The sequence below is a fragment of the Procambarus clarkii genome, chromosome 4, assembly GCF_040958095.1.
Source record: "Procambarus clarkii isolate CNS0578487 chromosome 4, FALCON_Pclarkii_2.0, whole genome shotgun sequence".
Classification (NCBI taxonomy): domain Eukaryota; kingdom Metazoa; phylum Arthropoda; class Malacostraca; order Decapoda; family Cambaridae; genus Procambarus; species Procambarus clarkii.
Window position 1 is genome coordinate 42,113,131 of NC_091153.1, and position 17,263 is coordinate 42,130,393.

The 17,263-nt window shown below is 50.2% G+C and overlaps 1 protein-coding gene across 2 annotated transcripts in view; it reads right to left on the minus strand.

Annotated features, from left to right (window-relative positions):
• step (cytohesin steppke) overlaps positions 1-17,263 on the minus strand; it is a 455,937-nt gene that overhangs the window by 213,535 nt on the left and 225,139 nt on the right. For both annotated transcript variants that reach the window (XM_069333884.1, XM_069333886.1), the window contains exon 2: positions 6,099-6,172. In XM_069333884.1, coding sequence (XP_069189985.1) covers positions 6,099-6,172 — 74 coding nt within the window. The remainder of the gene's footprint in view (positions 1-6,098; positions 6,173-17,263) is intronic.

A 17,263-nucleotide genomic window follows, 5' to 3' on the forward strand; every position in this document is an offset into this window, starting at 1 on the left:
GTAAAGACTCCCCCCGACCCCAGTAAAGACTCCCCCCGACCTCGGTAAAGACTCCAACCGACCTCAGTAAAGACTCCCCCCGACCTCAGTAAAGACTCCCCCGACCTTAGTAAAGACTCCCCCGACCCCAGTAAAGACGCCCCGACCTCAGTAAAGACTCTCCCCGACCTCAGTAAAGACTCCCCCCGACCTCAGTAGACTCTCCTCGACCTCAGTAAAGACTCCCCCCGACCTCAGTAAAGACTCCCCCGACCTCAGTAGACTCTCCTCGACCTCAGTAAAGACGCCCCGACCTCAGTAAAGACTCTCCCCGACCTCAGTAAAGTCTCCCCCCGACCTCAGTAAAGACTCTCCCCGACCTCAGTAGACTCTCCCCGACCTCAGTAAAGACTCCCCCGACCCCAGTAAAGACTCCCCCGACCCCAGTAAAGACTCCCCCGACCCCAGTAAAGACTCCCCCGACCCCAGTAAAGACTCCCCCGACCCCAGTAAAGACTCCCCCGACCCCAGTAAAGACTCCCCCGACCTCAGTAAAGACTCCCCCCCGACCCCAGTAAAGACTCTCCCCGACCCCAGTAAAGACCCCCGACCCCAGTAAAGACTCCCCCGACCTCAGTAAAGACTCCCCCGACCTCAGTAAAAGGTGCAGGTTCAACCAATGTAGTTGGTTTCGAGAGGTCTACTTGCCAGGGGCCAGCCATGCTAGTCTGGTGATGAAACTGAGCTGTTGTATTCACCTAGTTGTGCTTGCGGGGGTTCATCTCTGCTCTTCCGGCCCGCCTCTCAACTGTCAATCAACTGTTACTATCAATGTCAACAGTGTCAATTAACTGTTGGTACTAACTTTTTTTAACACATCCTCCTCCCCCAGGAAGCAGCCGGTAGCAGCTGTCTAATTCCCAGGTACCTATTTAATGCTAGGTAACAGGGGCATCAGTGTGCAAGGAAACTGCCCATTTGTTTTCCGCCGGCGCCGGGATCGAACTCCGGACCCTAGGTCCACGAGTATAGAGTGCTGTCCACTCAGCCACCAGCCCCCTAAGCCACATGGGTGGAGTGCATGCAGACGGCCCAGTAAATAAAGGGCTTCACTGTACCTTCTGTTTCATAAATCTCTCCTGCTTTGAAAGGGAGAAAGGTAAGACAATTATGAGGGGAAAGCAGCAAGCTTCTACGACTATAGACCAGAGTAATGTAGTAATGTACACGAGTACAAGGTGAGTACAGAGTAATACTCGAGGCGGGAAAACACAAATCATTTTAAAAGTTGGACCACTGTCATGGGATTCCTTGATTTAATGGTTGTGTTAATTCATCCATTGACGCCTCCATCTGTTGCAAGGATTGCTTACCCAGGTTCACTACACCTTTACGTACTCCCACATCATCACAGTACACATTTAACTTTCTACACAAGACCAGATGTGATCGAGTCGTGTATCCTGTAACCCGTCAACTTATAATTTGTATATCTAAGTATCTGGAACTTATCACTTGGTAATGACGCCATTTCCTGTGTGGCGGGGGTTCTGGAGCGGCTTGTACGGGGGGCAATATTATGTTGAATTCCGCGATGTGCGCCGAGGACGACACGAAGCTGTGACTTGTGTTATACACAGGGAGTGAGGCGCTCCAGAGGCCGGAGGCTGCCAGGATCAACTGGGCACGGAGACAACTGTTGACAACACTCCCCCAGACACGCGGCCCATGTGGCCACCACCTGGGGGCCAGCTGCTGCCTCATTCACCACCCGAGGCCAGGCTCCACTTGTGACCCCTTGGGCCAACAGGCTGTTGCTTGGAGCGCCCCGCAGGCCCACATACCCACCACAGCCCGGTTGGTCCGGCACTTCTTGCAACCTGCTTGATGGGGTTCTGGGAGTTTTTCTACTTCCTAAGCCGGACCCGAGGCCAGGCTTGACTTGTGAGAGCTTGCGCCAACAGGCTGTTGCTTGGAGCGGCCCGCAGGCCTACATATCCACCACAGCCCGGTTGGTCCGGCACTTCTTGCAACCTGCTTGATGGGATTCTGGGAGTTGTTCTACTCCCCAAGCCCGGCCCGAGGCCGAGCTTATTTAATTTATTCTTCAAGAACTTATCAGGAATCAAGAACTTATTTCATTTATTCTTGAAGAAGTCTCCTACCTTTTGGCTTCAGACAAGCATCTCAAGTCACACCCGCCTGCAGTACAGGTTATATGAGGACAAGGGCGAGCAAGAAAGATGGGAAGGGGGTAGATGATGGGACGGGTGCACACCAATACACAGCCCTGCACAGCACATTTCTCAAACTGTGCACACACGCTCAAGCGTTCACAACGCGATCAATGGGTCAATACCACCGCCTGCATACCTGTATTTCCGGTGTCCATGACGCGACTAAGTCATTCTGCAGGAGTCTGAACACCACCACACATGTTCCCCGGCAACCAAACGACTCCCTCATGTTCACTATCATGTTCACTATCATGTTCACTACACGTGTTGTGTACTTCAGGTCCAGGAGTCGGGTGCCCACAGCTGCGCCGCCACGCCCATGTTTCCGTTGGTACGTTAATTCCCCCACCCCAACCCCCCCTCCCTTCTCCAGAGGGGGGGGGGGCACCCCATCCCCACCCCAAGCTCTCCCTCCCACGGGGTAACGCCCTAAATCATAAATAAAACCTCACACCTATTCACTATACCTCACACCTATTCACTATTCAATAGTGCTGGGCCAAGTATTCCATTGGAGCACTGTATGATTTTACGCAAATGCCAAATTACACAAGTTTACCCACTATACGAATCAAACCCAAAGAAAACGAAGCAACCCAACCCAACCCAACCAAAATAATTGATCAAATTTGGTGTTTTATATATGGTACGTATATATGGTACGTATATATGGTACGTGTATATGGTACGTATATATGGTACGTGTATATGGGTGATGTCACACTGACGCCATAGTATCAATGTGCAGTATCAAGCAGTATCACTATGCCATATGCAAACCTGTGCAGTACCAGAAGAGGTTTTGGATCCCAATGGCTCACTCAGATCGAAGATAGGCCCATGGTTAAACTTTCGGAAGTACTTTTAATCCCCTAACCAGGCCAGGGGTCAGACTCGACCTGTTAAGAGTTTGGTCCACCAGCCTGTTGCGGCCCGCCGGCCCCCAAATCCACCACAGCCCGGTTGGTCCGGCATTTCTTGAAGATGTCCACGGTTGTTCCGGCAATATTTCTGATGCTCGCTGGGAGGACGTTGAACAACCGCGGACCTCTGATGTTTATACAGTGTTCTCTGATTGTGCCTATGGCACCTCTGCTCTTCACTGGTTCTATTCTGCATTTTCTTCCATATCGTTCACTCCAGTACGTTGTTATTTTACTGTACTGATTTGGGACATGCCCCTTCAGTATCTTCCATGTCAACCCGTTCTCGCACTTTCGTATAGTCAATATTGACTTATTAAATACGTGCATATGTGACATACTAAACATACTAGTTTACCTTGAAAAGCTTCATAGAAAACACCGACTTTACCTAACCTTCTTAGTATGTTAAGATAAGCATCTTATTGCTTCGTAATTACAATTATTACTTAACCCATACCTATAATAGGTTAAGTAATACTTAACCCATACCTATAATAGGTTAAGTAATACTTAACCCATACCTATAATAGGTTAAGTAATACTTAACCCATACCTATAATAGGTTAAGTAATACTTATCTTGAGGTTATCTAGAGTTGATTTCGGGGCTTTAGTGTCCCCGCGGCCCGGTCCTTGACCAGGCCTCCACCCCCAGGAAGCAGCCCGTGACAGCTGACTAACACCCAGGTACCTATTTACTGCTAGGTAACAGGGGCATTCAGGGTGAAAGAAACTTTGCCCATTTGTTTCTGCCTCGTGCGGGAATCGAACCCGCGCCACAGAATTACGAGTCCTGTGCGCTATCCACCAGGCTACGAGGCCCCTACTTAACCTATACCTATAATAGGTTAAGTAATAATTGTAATTACGAAGCAATAAGATGCTTATCTTAACATACTAAGAAGGTTAGGTAAGGTCGGTGTTTTCTATGAAGCTTTTCAAGGTAAACTAGTATGTTTAGTATGTCACATATGAACGTATTTAATAAGTCAATATTGACTATACGAAAGTGCGAGAACGGGTTGTCCATGTATACATTATTGATACCTCTCTCATCTTCTTTCTAAAGAGTTCATTCTGAGAGCATTGAGAAGGTCCCAATAATATAGACGTTTTATAGTGTCTATGCGTGCCGTATATGTTCTCACCATTCCCTCTATTTCAGCACACTCTCCTGCTGTGAAGGGGGAAGTGAGCAGTACTCAAGACGGGACAGCACCAGTGGTGGGTGTAGCCCATCAGGTGGGCTACACCCACATGAAACACAACCCCCCCCCCACGCCCACGTCACTAAGGAACACCTGTCTACACCTGCAACACACGCCCTCATCTAGCATGGCCTTGCTACAACAAGAGAACCCCAGAACCCTACACCAGGTACCCTGGTTGATACCTGGTTGCTTGAACCAGGTACTGAACCTACCTGGTTCCTGGTATGAGCCTTCATACAACCCTCACAGTACCCATAAAAATTTGCAATTGCAGAAGAGCTACAAAAAGAACCGCAGCATTTGGGCAGAGAGCAACTTCCACGTATTATGAATAAACAGTATTGATAACACGTGAAAGCTGCAACAGCAGCAGGAGCAGCAGCAGGAGGAGCAACATAAGGACAACAAGAGGTTTGCAGCAGGTGTTGGGGAAACAAGTTATTGATTGTGTAGCGACACGTGACTGTTGATGGCGTGTGGCGGCCGACGTGTCCAGCCCTCTCAAACACTCCTCCATTACCCGCCAAAATTGCTCCCATGTTTGCTGGCTCCTCTCTGCCTCTCCCCCACACTCAACCCCACGCGCCTCCCACTCCCTGTGGCTTTCTGTCCTCCCTTGGGGTGAGAGGGGGAAGAGAGAGGGGGTGAAGTGACAGTGAGGAGGTGGGGGGGGACTGTTAAACTATAAAATCATTTATTTATACATGTTATGGCCCCCGCTCCTGTGCCAGGTAGGTAAGTTACGGGCTCACCATAGCCCGTGCTACTTGGAAATTGTTCTGAGTAGCTGAATCTATAACAATAGGCTGCATCAATGATTACCTCTGACGGCTGTTAGTCAGCTCACTTGCAACAATGCAGCACACTGTACAAGTCGCCGGAAATAGTAGAGATTGGTGGAATTAAGTTATTTTTAGGTTATGACACAGATGAGAAATGTTTTTTTAATTAATACCGTTCCTTACAGTTCTCGGGAAGGTTGGTGTAGTTCAGTCACCCCTCTGCTAGCCTCAGTTTTCTTTCTTATTGATGCTTTATGTATCACAGGGGGAGGCTTTATGTATCACAGGGGGAGGCTTTATGTATCCCAGGTGGAGGCTTTATGTATCACAGGGGGACGCCCTGTATACATATCACATTATTTACTCAAAGCTGTAAGCTGGGAACTCCAATATGGCGTCCATATGACGTCAAATTAACGGTCTTTCACACTCTAGTATTTCCGGTGTGATTGGCTGACAGCAACATGTATTATTCTTTCTTATTTTCATAACGAGTCAAAATTTACGTAAATAACTTGAACGAAGAGTGAGCTTCAAGCTAAATTTTGTATCGTTAAGGAGATGTTACTACTCTATTACGTAGACTTATCGTTAGGTGATGATGGTGGAATCAGGCAAAAATAGTTTCCCCTTAACCATTCGATGGCTCCATTTTCTTCAAAGACGGTTAAAAATAATAGAAAACGTATACCTCACACGGTTTTGGGGGTAACTGAAGGACACGTTGAGTTACACGAATGTTTATAATATTAAATTAGCTGTGAGTTTGTATCTCGACAAATCTCCTTCCAGGTTCCCGTTACTGCTGGATACACATTTTGTAATGTGAATTTCAAAAGCAGGTGCGCCTTCTTAAGGGAGCAGGTGCGCCTTCTTAAGGGAACAGGTGCGCCTTCTTAAGGGAACAGGTGCACCATTTTAGGAGAGCAGGAGCACATTCTTCAACACCAAGTCGTCGACTTACCTGTATTTCTTGTAGTAGCTGCGCCTTCTTCCTTCTGATGTCCAGGAGGAGTTGCTGCTCGTCTGGAGTCAGGTCTGCAACACAAACAAACACTTAGACATAACAACCACTATCCACACGCACACGCACGCGCACGCACACACACGCACGCACACACACACACACACACACACACACACACACACACACACACACACACACACTGTTGATTGTGTGTGATCACACACAACAGGACCTGTTGATTGACGGTTGAGAGGCGGGACCAAAGAGCCAGAGCTCAACCCCCGCAAACACAACTAGGTGAGTACAACTAGGTGAGTACACACACACACACACGCAGCTGTTGTGTGGTGCCCATATCTTAAGAAGCACATCAACAAACTGGAAAAGGTGCAAAGACATGCTACTAAGTGGCTCCCAGAACTGAAGGGCAAGAGCTACGAGGAGAGGTTAGAGGCATTAAATATGCCAAAACTAGAAGACAGAAGAAAAAGAGGTGATATGATCACTACATACAAAATAGTAACAGGAATTGATAAAATCGATAGGGAAGATTTCCAGAGATCTGGAACTTTCAGAACAAGAGGTAATAGATTTAAACTAGCTAAACACAGATGCCGAAGAAATATAAGAAAATTCACTTTCGCAAACAGAGTGGTAGACGGTTGGAACAAGTTAAGTGAGAAGGTGGTGGAGGCCAAGACCGTCAGTAGTTTCAAAGCGTTATATGACAAAGAGTGCTGGGAAGACGGGACACCACGAGCGTAGCTCTCATCCTGTAACTACACTTAGGTAATTACACACACACGAGGCCAACCCTACTGACAAACTCTACTAACGAACTATAGGCCAACTTTAAAAGTGTAATATACACTTAATAGATTCCTTAACATTGCAAAACAGCAAACGCAACTCCTTTTTTTTTGGGGGGGGGGGGGAGGGGGGGGAGGGGGGGGGGGGAGGGGGGGGGAGGGGGGGAGGGGGGGGGGGAGGGTGGAGGGGGGGAGGGGGGGGGAGGGTGGAGGGGGGGAGGGGGGAGTGGGGAGTGGGGGGAGGGGGGTAGGGGGGAGTAAAGAGAAAGGAGAGGCATAGGTGAAGGGAAGTATAGAAGTGGGAAATACAGTGAGAGGTATGAAAGCAGGCGGGCTGTCCGCCTTGCTGACACCATGTGTGGGTGTTGGCAGCTAAGCTAAGCTGGCTCCCTCTTGTCAGGGAGCTGTGAGTGTGTGAGAGGTTCTTCACATGTGTTTCACCATATATGGATGTCCATAGATGAATACTGTGTAGCATTCATATATACACACTCCGATGCTTCCACACATGTTGTTCTGTTTAAGGCTCTTTATTTTATTATTATTATTTATCGAGTTGTCATACATATTATTTCTCGAGTTGTTCATACATACACATATATGAACTGTTCATATATACACATATATAACTCATCTGGGGATTATATACTGTGGGGCGGGGTTTTCGTCCTGAGAATCGAGGCTCTTGGGCCACCAGCTGTGGGAGCGGGGCGTCTCATCTTGGGTCACCAGCTGTGGGAGTGGGGCGTCTCATCTTGGGCCACCAGCTGTGGGAGCGGGGCGTCTCATCTTGGGCCACCAGCTGTGGGAGCGGGGCGTCTCATCTTGGGCCACCAGCTGTGGGAGCGGGGCGTCTCATCTTGGAGTAATCTTTCAAACATTGGGTCCTCGAACATTTCGATGGTGTTCCACACCCTGATGGCTTGGTGCTGCAGTCTGATGTTTAGTGGCTGTATGTTCAGGAGTTCTTGGAGCTCCTGGATTGTCTGATCATATGGTGGACGGTGTTTTGCTGCTCTCCTTAGCGCCTTATTTTGTACTGCTTGCAGTTTCTGCATGTTAGTTTTCTTTATGGTGTGTAGTGGTACTGGGGGATACTCTAGATGTGGCCGGACTAGAGCCTTATATAGGTGGATCTGAATGTTAGTACTGAGGCTTCGGAATCTTCTCAGTTTTCCTAATGCTGCTTTGGCTTTGTTTGGTCGGTCCCTTACATGAATTTCTATCCCTGATCTATTTATCATAGTAAATCGCAACTCCCATCGCAGGCAGCAGAGGGAGGGGGGGGGGAAGGGGAGGGGGGGGAAGGGGAGGGGGGGAAGGGGAGGGGGGGGAAGGGGAGGGGGGGGAGTTGAAAGGTAGGAAATCAGAGATGTGACCTGAGAAACGACCATGACCCCTTCACTAACCATCACTGACCCCCCCCCCTTCCCCTTGACCTCCACAACACGCACACCATCACCCCCTCTCCCCCCCCCCACAAGGTCAGCGCGCCAGGTTCAATCCTTTGACCCTCGTAATTCCTTGTATATGTGTACGACAAACTACAAGAGTGGACTCGTATATGTCTATGTTCGCTCGCAATTCAAAGCTTATGAGAAACGTACGCCTACGTGAGACCAATGTCAGAGTATGCAGCTCATCACGAAACCTTGCAACTGAATGAAACTGGCCCTAGTGATATCGGAAGTGGAATATTGTTGCAGACAAACAGCATCATTCAAAGCAGGAACAGTTGCTGACCTGGAGAATACGAAGAAACTTTTCTGTCAGAATCCATTCAACAAAACATCTAAATACACAGAAATCCACAAGGGTCGACTAAGGCGCGTCTGGGATCACCCCGGACGTAGGTTCGAACCCTCATCAAGGCCCTTGTGGATTTGTTCAAAACATCTGAATGTTTTGAACTGGTGGACTGGTTCCAAATCTACACAATTAAATAATTCCTTACGAGATCAGGGGCCAGATTCACGAAGCAGTTACGCAAGCACTTAAGAACCTGGGGCCAGATTCACGAAGCAGTTACGCAAGCACTTAAGAACCTGGGGCCAGATTCACGAAGCAGTTACGCAAGTACTTACGAACGTGTACATCTTTCCTCAATCTTTGACAGCTTTGGTTACATTTATTAAACAGTTTACAAGCATAAAAACTTGCCAATCAACTGTTGTTATTGTTATAAACAGCCTCCTGGTGCTTCGGAGCTCATTAACTGTTTAATAATTGTAAACAAAGCCGCCAAAGATTGAGAAAAGATGTCCAGGTTCGTAAGTGCTTGCGTAACTGCTTCGTGAATCTGGCCCCAGGTTCGTAAGTGCTTGCGTAACTGCTTCGTGAATCTGGCCCCAGGTTCTTAAGTGCTTGCGTAACGGCTTCGTGAATCTGGCCCCAGGTTCGTAAGTGTTGGCGTAACGGCTTCGTGAATCTGGCCCCAGGTTCGTAAGTGCTTGCATAACGACTTCGTGAATCTGACCCCAGGGAGCCGGTCGGCCGAGCGGACAGCACACTGGACTTGTGATCCTGTGGTCCTGGGTTTCGATCCCAGGCGCCAGCGAGAAACAATGGGCAGAGTTTCTTTCACCCTATGTCCCTGTTACCTAGCAGTAAAATAGGTACCTGGGTGTTAGTCAGCTGTCATGGGCTGCTTCCTGGGGGTGGAGGCCTGGTCGAGGACCGGGCCGCGGGGACACTAAAGCCCCGAAATCATCTCAAGATAACGTAGTTAGCCAGACCTTCAACCTGTACTCATCTATTTGTGCTTGCGGGGGTTGAGCTCTGGCTCTTTGGTCCCGCCTTTTAACTGTCAATCAACTGGTGTACAGGTTCCTGAGCCTACTGGGCTCTATCATATCTACACTTGAAACTGTGTATGGAGTCAGCCTCCACCACATCACTGCCTAATGCATTAACCTGTGCTGGCTAATCTGAAACCTCGCCGAGGAAAGTGTAAACAAGCTAAACATATTGGGCACACGAGGCGGCACGGGGGTTGAAGGTCAAGTGATGCAACAAGGAAGTAACCCGCCAAGCCGTGACCAATGATCCAACAACGATTTGTTTACCAGTAGGTCAGTGTGGCCAGCTAGGCCTAACACGACTGGCGATGGGAGGGGGAGGGGGATGCGTTGAAGGGCGGAAGGGGGAAGGAGCGGGCGGGCGGGCGGGCGGGCGGGCGGGCAGGCAGGCAGGCAGGCAGGCAGGCAGGCAGGCAGGCAGGCAGGCAGGCAGGCAGGCAGGCAGGCAGGCAGGCAGGCGGGCAGGCGGGCAGGCAGGCGGGCAGGCGGGCAGGCAGGCAGGCAGGCAGGCAGGCAGGCAGGCAGGCAGGCAGGCAGGCAGGCAGAGGGAAGCAGGGAGGCAGGCAGAGGGAAGCAGGGAGGCAGGCAGGCAGGCAGGGAGGCAGGCAGGCAGGCAGGCAGGCAGGCAGGCAGGCAGGCAGAGGGAGGCAGGAGAGACACCGACACAGAGATGGGGGTGTGTGTGGGGGGGGGGGGGGTGGTGGAAACATCGTGACCTCACCTTTAGTACCAAGAACCAATGAACCGTTATAGAACCACGTCACAATCAAGGACTCCCCGCATGCATCCACACATACATACGGGACTGGTGTTAGACAGGACATGATCACCACGTACCTAATCCTAAGTGTAATTCATACCGCGGGCAAGGACAGACAACTTAGCATGGTGGTACTCAAAAGTTCCCAAATGAACGCCTCATGCAGGTCGGCGTTCAATCCCCGACCGTCGAAGTGGTTGGGCACCATTCCTTCCCCTCCGTCCCATCCCAAATCCTTATCCTGACCCCTTCCAAGGGGAGCCGGTCGGCCGAGCGGACAGCACGCTGGACTTGTAATCCTGTGGTCCTGGGTTCGATCCCAGGCGCCGGCGAGAAATAATGGGCAGAGTTTCTTTCACCCTATGCCTCTGTTACCAAGCAGTAAAATAGGTACCTGGGTGTTAGTCAGCTGTCACGGGCTGCTTCCTGGGGGTGGAGGCCTGGTCGAGGACCGGGCCGCGGGGACACTAAAAGCCCCGAAATCATCACAAGATAACTATATAGTCGTAATGGCTTGGCGCTTTCTCCTGAGAATGGAATGGCGTGTACAAACTCCATACAATACTTCACCCACAAGTATGACATGCCAAGGGGTTGAGTGGAGCACAGCAGTCATTTATTGCTACGAGCCGGGTCCCGGGAGCTGCAGCCCCACCCACACTAGTGACTACACACACCCCAGGAAATTACACCAACACAAGTAATAACCTTGTACTACACAACGACACCCAACTCCTGGGTGTACCCTAAACTCTGGCACAGTAAAAAGCATCAGGGTCAGGGGGGTGGAGGAGTGTGTGTGAGGGGAGAGAGGAGAGGTTGTGGGGGAGGAGGGAGAGGGTGGGAGAGGAGGAGAGGGTGGGGGAGAGTGTGAGAGATGAGGGTGGGGGAGAGAGATGAGGGTGGGGGAGAGAGATGAGGGTGGGGGAGAGAGATGAGGGTGGGGGAGAGAGATGAGGGTGGGGGAGAGAGATGAGGGTGGGGGAGAGAGATGAGGGTGGGGGAGAGAGATGAGGGTGGGGGAGAGAGATGAGGGTGGGGGAGAGAGATGAGGGTGGGGGAGAGAGATGAGGGTGGGGGAGAGAGATGAGGGTGGGGGAGAGAGATGAGGGTGGGGGAGAGAGATGAGGGTGGGGGAGAGAGATGAGGGTGGGGGAGAGAGATGAGGGTGGGGGAGAGAGATGAGGGTGGGGGAGAGGAGAGATATTAAGGTCTGGTGTTGTTTGGTTTAGTTAAACCAGTGCACCAAAACAGAAGCGAAAAAGAAACAGGGAAAAATGAGGAATCCCCACCTCCATTTAAAACTTTGACCCAAATATAACAATAACAAGTTTATCGCGATTAACCGAACTCAATTACGGGCTCACCATAGCCCGTGCTACATGGACACTTCGTTTCTGAGTTGCTAAATTTAAAAACAACAACAACAACATTGGTTTAGTCACTGCTCCCCAGCGTGCGTGTTCACCTAGTTGTATTCACCTAGTTGTATTCACCTAGTTGTATTCACCTAGTTGTATTCACCTAGTTGTATTCACCTAGTTGTATTCACCTAGTTGCGTGTATGTCAACACTCACCTATTCGTGCCTGCAGGATCGAGCATTAGCTCTTGGACCCAGCCACTCTAGCAGTCAGTTGTTTAGTTCAATGACTCGTCCAATTTCCCTACCAAATCCATTTTGAAAACGGTAAACAGGTTCCAGTCACCTGGGCTGTAGGAGACTCGAACCCTTGACCCTATGTGCGCGAGGCCTAAGCTCTATCTACAGCTGACTCTACAACCCGTCCTCCTAATAGAGCGTCGCATTTTTTTACGCATACTCTACCCAAGACCCAAAATCGTCGTAGTAGAAAATGTAAGCGGCTACCAAATTGACACACTGCCCCGTTTTCTGTTTTGGGTCCTCTGGTAGGTTAGGAGTTAGGTAAACATATTACTCAAATTTCCTGGCACAGACTGATGGGCCAAACAGCGTGGCCCAGGAGCTGGAGCCCCACAAACCCAGCTAGGTAGGTTTACAAACCAACAAACACGTCATTAGAAAGTGAAGTGCAACTTTGCTGCTACACTTGCGATCAGCGGCACACAGTTAACCGTCTCAACTGGCACTTCTGGAGGCAGCGTGCCATTACCACAGTGGTAATCTGGCTGCAAGTGTCGCGCTCCTCAGTGATAGGTGGGAGAGACGTGGGGGGGAATAGGTAATTTGGTGGGAAGAGGCTGGCGTTGGGTGGAATGGGGGGCAGGGATGGGGGGTTGGGGGTAGGGAAGTGGGGGGGGAGAGTAAGATGGTGTTGAAGACGGGGTTATCTTGAGTTATCTTGAGATGATTTCGGGGCTTAGCGTCCCCACGGCCCGGTCCTCGACCAGGGCCTCCTTTTTGTTACACACCCCCAGGAAGCAGCCCGTAGCAGCTGTCTAACTCCCAGGTACCTATTTACTGCTAGGTAACAATGTCATCAGGGTGAAAGAAACTGCCCATTTGTTTCCCCCCCCCATCGATTCCCGGACCCTAGGATCACGAATCCCGAGCGCTGTCCACTCAGTCATCCCGGCCCCCAGCATCCGCGTTCGATACCCGATGGTGCCATGGCATCATTTCCTCCGTCGAATCCCAGCAGATACGATGCCCAAACGACTTCCTCTTCTCTCTAACAATACCCTGTAGTCAAATGGTTTAACCAAGCCAAACAGGGACCCCTAATTACCCCTGCCAAACTCAATGACCTTCCCCTGCGTGACCCCTGACCCTAGGAGCCTTAGCATCTCTCCAAGCGACCTTTCCGTTACTAAGGTCAGTAGAGGCGCTTCGTTACCTGGGAGAGGGAGGGAGGGAGGGAGTGTGGGAGAGGGAGGGAGGGAGTGTGGGAGAGGGGGTAGGATCAACCAGTGTCTTGTGCTTCCCCCCCTCTCCCCCATCAGTCAAAATTACCAGCAATTAAAGCGACACAAGTGCCCCTGGGGTCAAGGGTCAAGTGTGTGTCAACACAGACCGGGGTCACAGCCTGTGGTGTCGGGGGGAAGTGTGGATGATGTGTCACGTCTACTCTGCGAGGTGTCAACTCTGTTAGAGCCAATATCTGTGTGATTTTAGAACTGTTAACTGTTAGTTCATTTATGTTGCTCTGTGGAGAGTCATATATTTAAAGTTGAGGTGTGTGGGGGTGCCAGGTGAAGGGGAGGCCAGGTGAGGGAGAGGCTAGGGGGAAGGGGAGGCCAGGGGAAGGGGAGGCCGGGGGAAGGGGAGGCCGGGGGAAGGGGAGGCCGGGGGAAGGGGAGGCCGGGGGAAGGGGAGGCCAGGTGAGGGAGAGGCTAGGGGGAAGGGGAGGCTAGGGGGAAGGGGAGGCCGGGGGAAGGGGAGGCCGGGGGAAGGGGAGGCCGGGTGAGGGAGAGGCTAGGGGGAAGGGGAGGCCAGGTGAGGGAGAGGCTAGGGAGAAGGGGAGGCCGGGAGAAGGGGAGGCCGGGAGAAGGGGAGGCCGGGGGAAGGGGAGGCCAGGTGAGGGAGAGGCTAGGGGAAGGGGAGGCCGGGGGAAGGGGAGGCCAGGAAAGGGAGAGGCTAGGGAGAAGGGGAGGCCAGGAAAGGGAGAGGCTAGGGAGAAGGGGAGGCCGGGGGAAGGGGAGGCCAGGTGAGGGAGAGGCTAGGGGGAAGGGGGGGGGGCAAAGGTGCCTAGCAAGGGAGACTAAGCTTAGCAAGGGTGACTGACAAGTTGTGTCTAAGTGTCGTATCACGTCAATCATTCCTGTCTTAGGGGACGTGAGCCCAATACCACAGTGTCACACTTTCGAAAGCTTTCTCCTTATTCTCAACCGTCGTGAATGAATACGAGGTCCTATATACTATCTAATTCTGTAGAAAATCTTAAGTTATATTTCTGTTGTCTTATATATGGTCTTGCATCATCAGACGAATCTTGACACTCTGAAGACGAAACATTTACCTAAAAACCGGATTCCGGATTCCACAGCTGAAGACTTACTCCAGTGGGTGTTGAAGGGTTGGGGGTTGGATGTGGGAAGGTGTGACCCAATCCCCACAATACCCCCAGAGCCACATCCCCCCCTCCATAACACCCCCAGAGCCACATCTCCTCCCCCCGACACAACACCCCCAGAGCCACATCCCCCCAACACAACACCCGAGAGCCACGTGGCAGCTGGGATGAAAATGAACCATGATTCAACGAGCATTTCCGCATCTATACCTAAGAACCTGTACACCTTTCCTCAATCTTTGACGGCTTTGGTTACATTTATTAAACAGTTTACAAGCATGAAAACTTGCCAATCAACTGTTGTTATTGTTATAAACAGCCTCCTGGTGCTTCGGAGCTCATTAACTGTTTAATAATTGTAAACAAAGCCGCCAAAGATTGAGACAAGATGGACACGTTCTTAAGTGCTTGCGTAACTGCGTCAGTGACCTGGAGGCCAGATTCACATCACTTGGCGACGCACAAAAAAACACCCGCACCGTTAACCTCGCCCCTCACTATAACCACAGGGCACTGTGATTATAACTGTGCGAGGGTAGTGTAAGCAGGACACACCGTACACCTACACACCCTCTCTCCCAACACCTGTAATCAGGCACTTAATCCCACCGCCTCATTTCAAACAGCTACTCACTGTAACACAGGCCTGGCCCGGGTCTCACCTGTACCCTGGAAACAGGTACAGGAGTTCTTTACGCAACCCGTCCTCGACTCAAGTCCATTACATCCAGCGGTCGACCCCCAGCCCGTCCTCCAAACAGACCCAAATGTGATTCCATCCACCCGCCAAACCCCCCAGCTGTTTATGAATGAAAAGCGGTTTACACACGACTCACAACTGCTGACGTTCGAACACTTCCGGAACAAGTGCTTCACTGACGGCTTGTGTTCGAACCACAACGCTGCAAATGCTCCAACCACGTACTACAAATACAAATAATTGCTAACAGAACCTAAACACCTAACCTAACCTAACCTAACCTAACCTATGCCTATATATATGCACAATATACTAATATATTATTATGCTAATTTATATTTGAGAAAGTTCCTGTTTTGAATTAACAACATGTTAAAATTTATGAATGCGTCTTTGGGGTCGACCGCTGGATGGAATGGACTTGAGTCGAGGACGGGTGTCCTTTACAACACGGCTACACTGCGGGGCCGCTACACTGCCGACACCACACCCACGGTGTCTGCGGCTTGGGGAGGATACCATGATAACAGCTTCCAAAATCCTCCGTTAAACGCCTCATTCATCTCCCGCTGGGGGGGGGGTTTATGGCCCGTAATACGTCCTACGGTTGCCAGGTAGAGCAACGGCGACCCACGGATCAGGGGCCAGATTCACGAAGCAGTTACGCAAGCACTTACTAATCTTGCGCCAGATTCACGAAGCAGTTACGCAAGCACTTACTACCCTGAGGCCAGATTCACGAAGCAGTTACGCAAGAACTTACGAACGTGTACATCTTTCCTCAATCTTTGACGGCTTTGGTTACATTTATTAAACAGTTTACAAGCATGAAAACTTGCCATTCAACTGTTATTGTTATAAACAGCCTCCTGGTGCTTCGGAGCTCATTAACTGTTTAATAATTGTAAACAAAGCCGCCAAAGATTGAGAAAAGATGGACAGGTTCGTAAGTGCTTGCGTAACGGCTTCGTGAATCTGACGCCAGGTTCGTAGGTGCTTGCGTAACTGCTTCGTGAATCTGGCCCAAGGTTGACAAGCCTGACCTCGGGGAGCAGAACAACTCCCAGAAACGGAAAGGTTGATGATATTCTTGAGAGATATAAGAATTTTGCACCAAGACTAATTTTTTGTTCAATTATCTGCATGTTTCTTGCAAATTGTCTATACAGTATACCTAGGTCATAAAAGTATTTGTGTGTACGTCTGATAACATACTACTTGTGTAAAGGAGGAAATGTATATGTTTATCTCTCAATGTTTGGTAATATGTTTATTGTTTGTGATGTGTGTCTATGTATGTATTAACACGATGTACTGAACGGGGTGAGAATAGCTTGAGCTACCTCATCCCTTTGTGTGTATTTTATATTAATAAACTTATTTCAATTTCAACTCCCAGAACCCCATCAAGCAGGTATCAAGCAGGACACCTGCTCGAGCAGGCAAAACAGCCTCCATATAATCTGCCTTGCCAAAGATACATGTCATACACACAGAAATCACAATAGCGTGATGCATCAAATGAAGAAATCCACAAGGGCCGTGACGAGGGTTCGAACCTACGTCCGAGGCGCGCCCAGACGCTGCCTTAATCGACTGAGCTACGACATGGTCAAAAGAATTGCAACCGGGAGATTTGTTCATACATGTCTTCTGGGTGTCCAAATATAAACAGACATCTTAAACAATATAGTTAGAAACGGCTTTATGGCGAGTGCGGAACACAAGATGAAAGCTGAAGAGGCTTCGTGCTGTTGTCCAGAGTAGGGGAGGGGGTTAGGGGAGGGGGGGTTAGGGGAGGGGGGGTTAGGGGGGGTTAGGGGAGGGGGGGTTAGGGGAGGGGGGGTTAGGGGAGGGGGGTTAGGGGAGGGGGGTTAGGGGAGGGGAAGGAGGGTTAAGGGAGAGGAGGTGTTAGAGGGGGGGGGTGTCAGGAGATAAATACTGGTTTGAAAACTGGATTGTTGATTAAAAAAAATATATATACAAATACTAGGTTACATATCAGACGCAGGATCAGTGGAGTGTTTCAGGCGTAGGTTAGACAAGTGGGCCACGTATCAGTTATTATTATTATTAACATCTTTTGACAAAATTAATTACA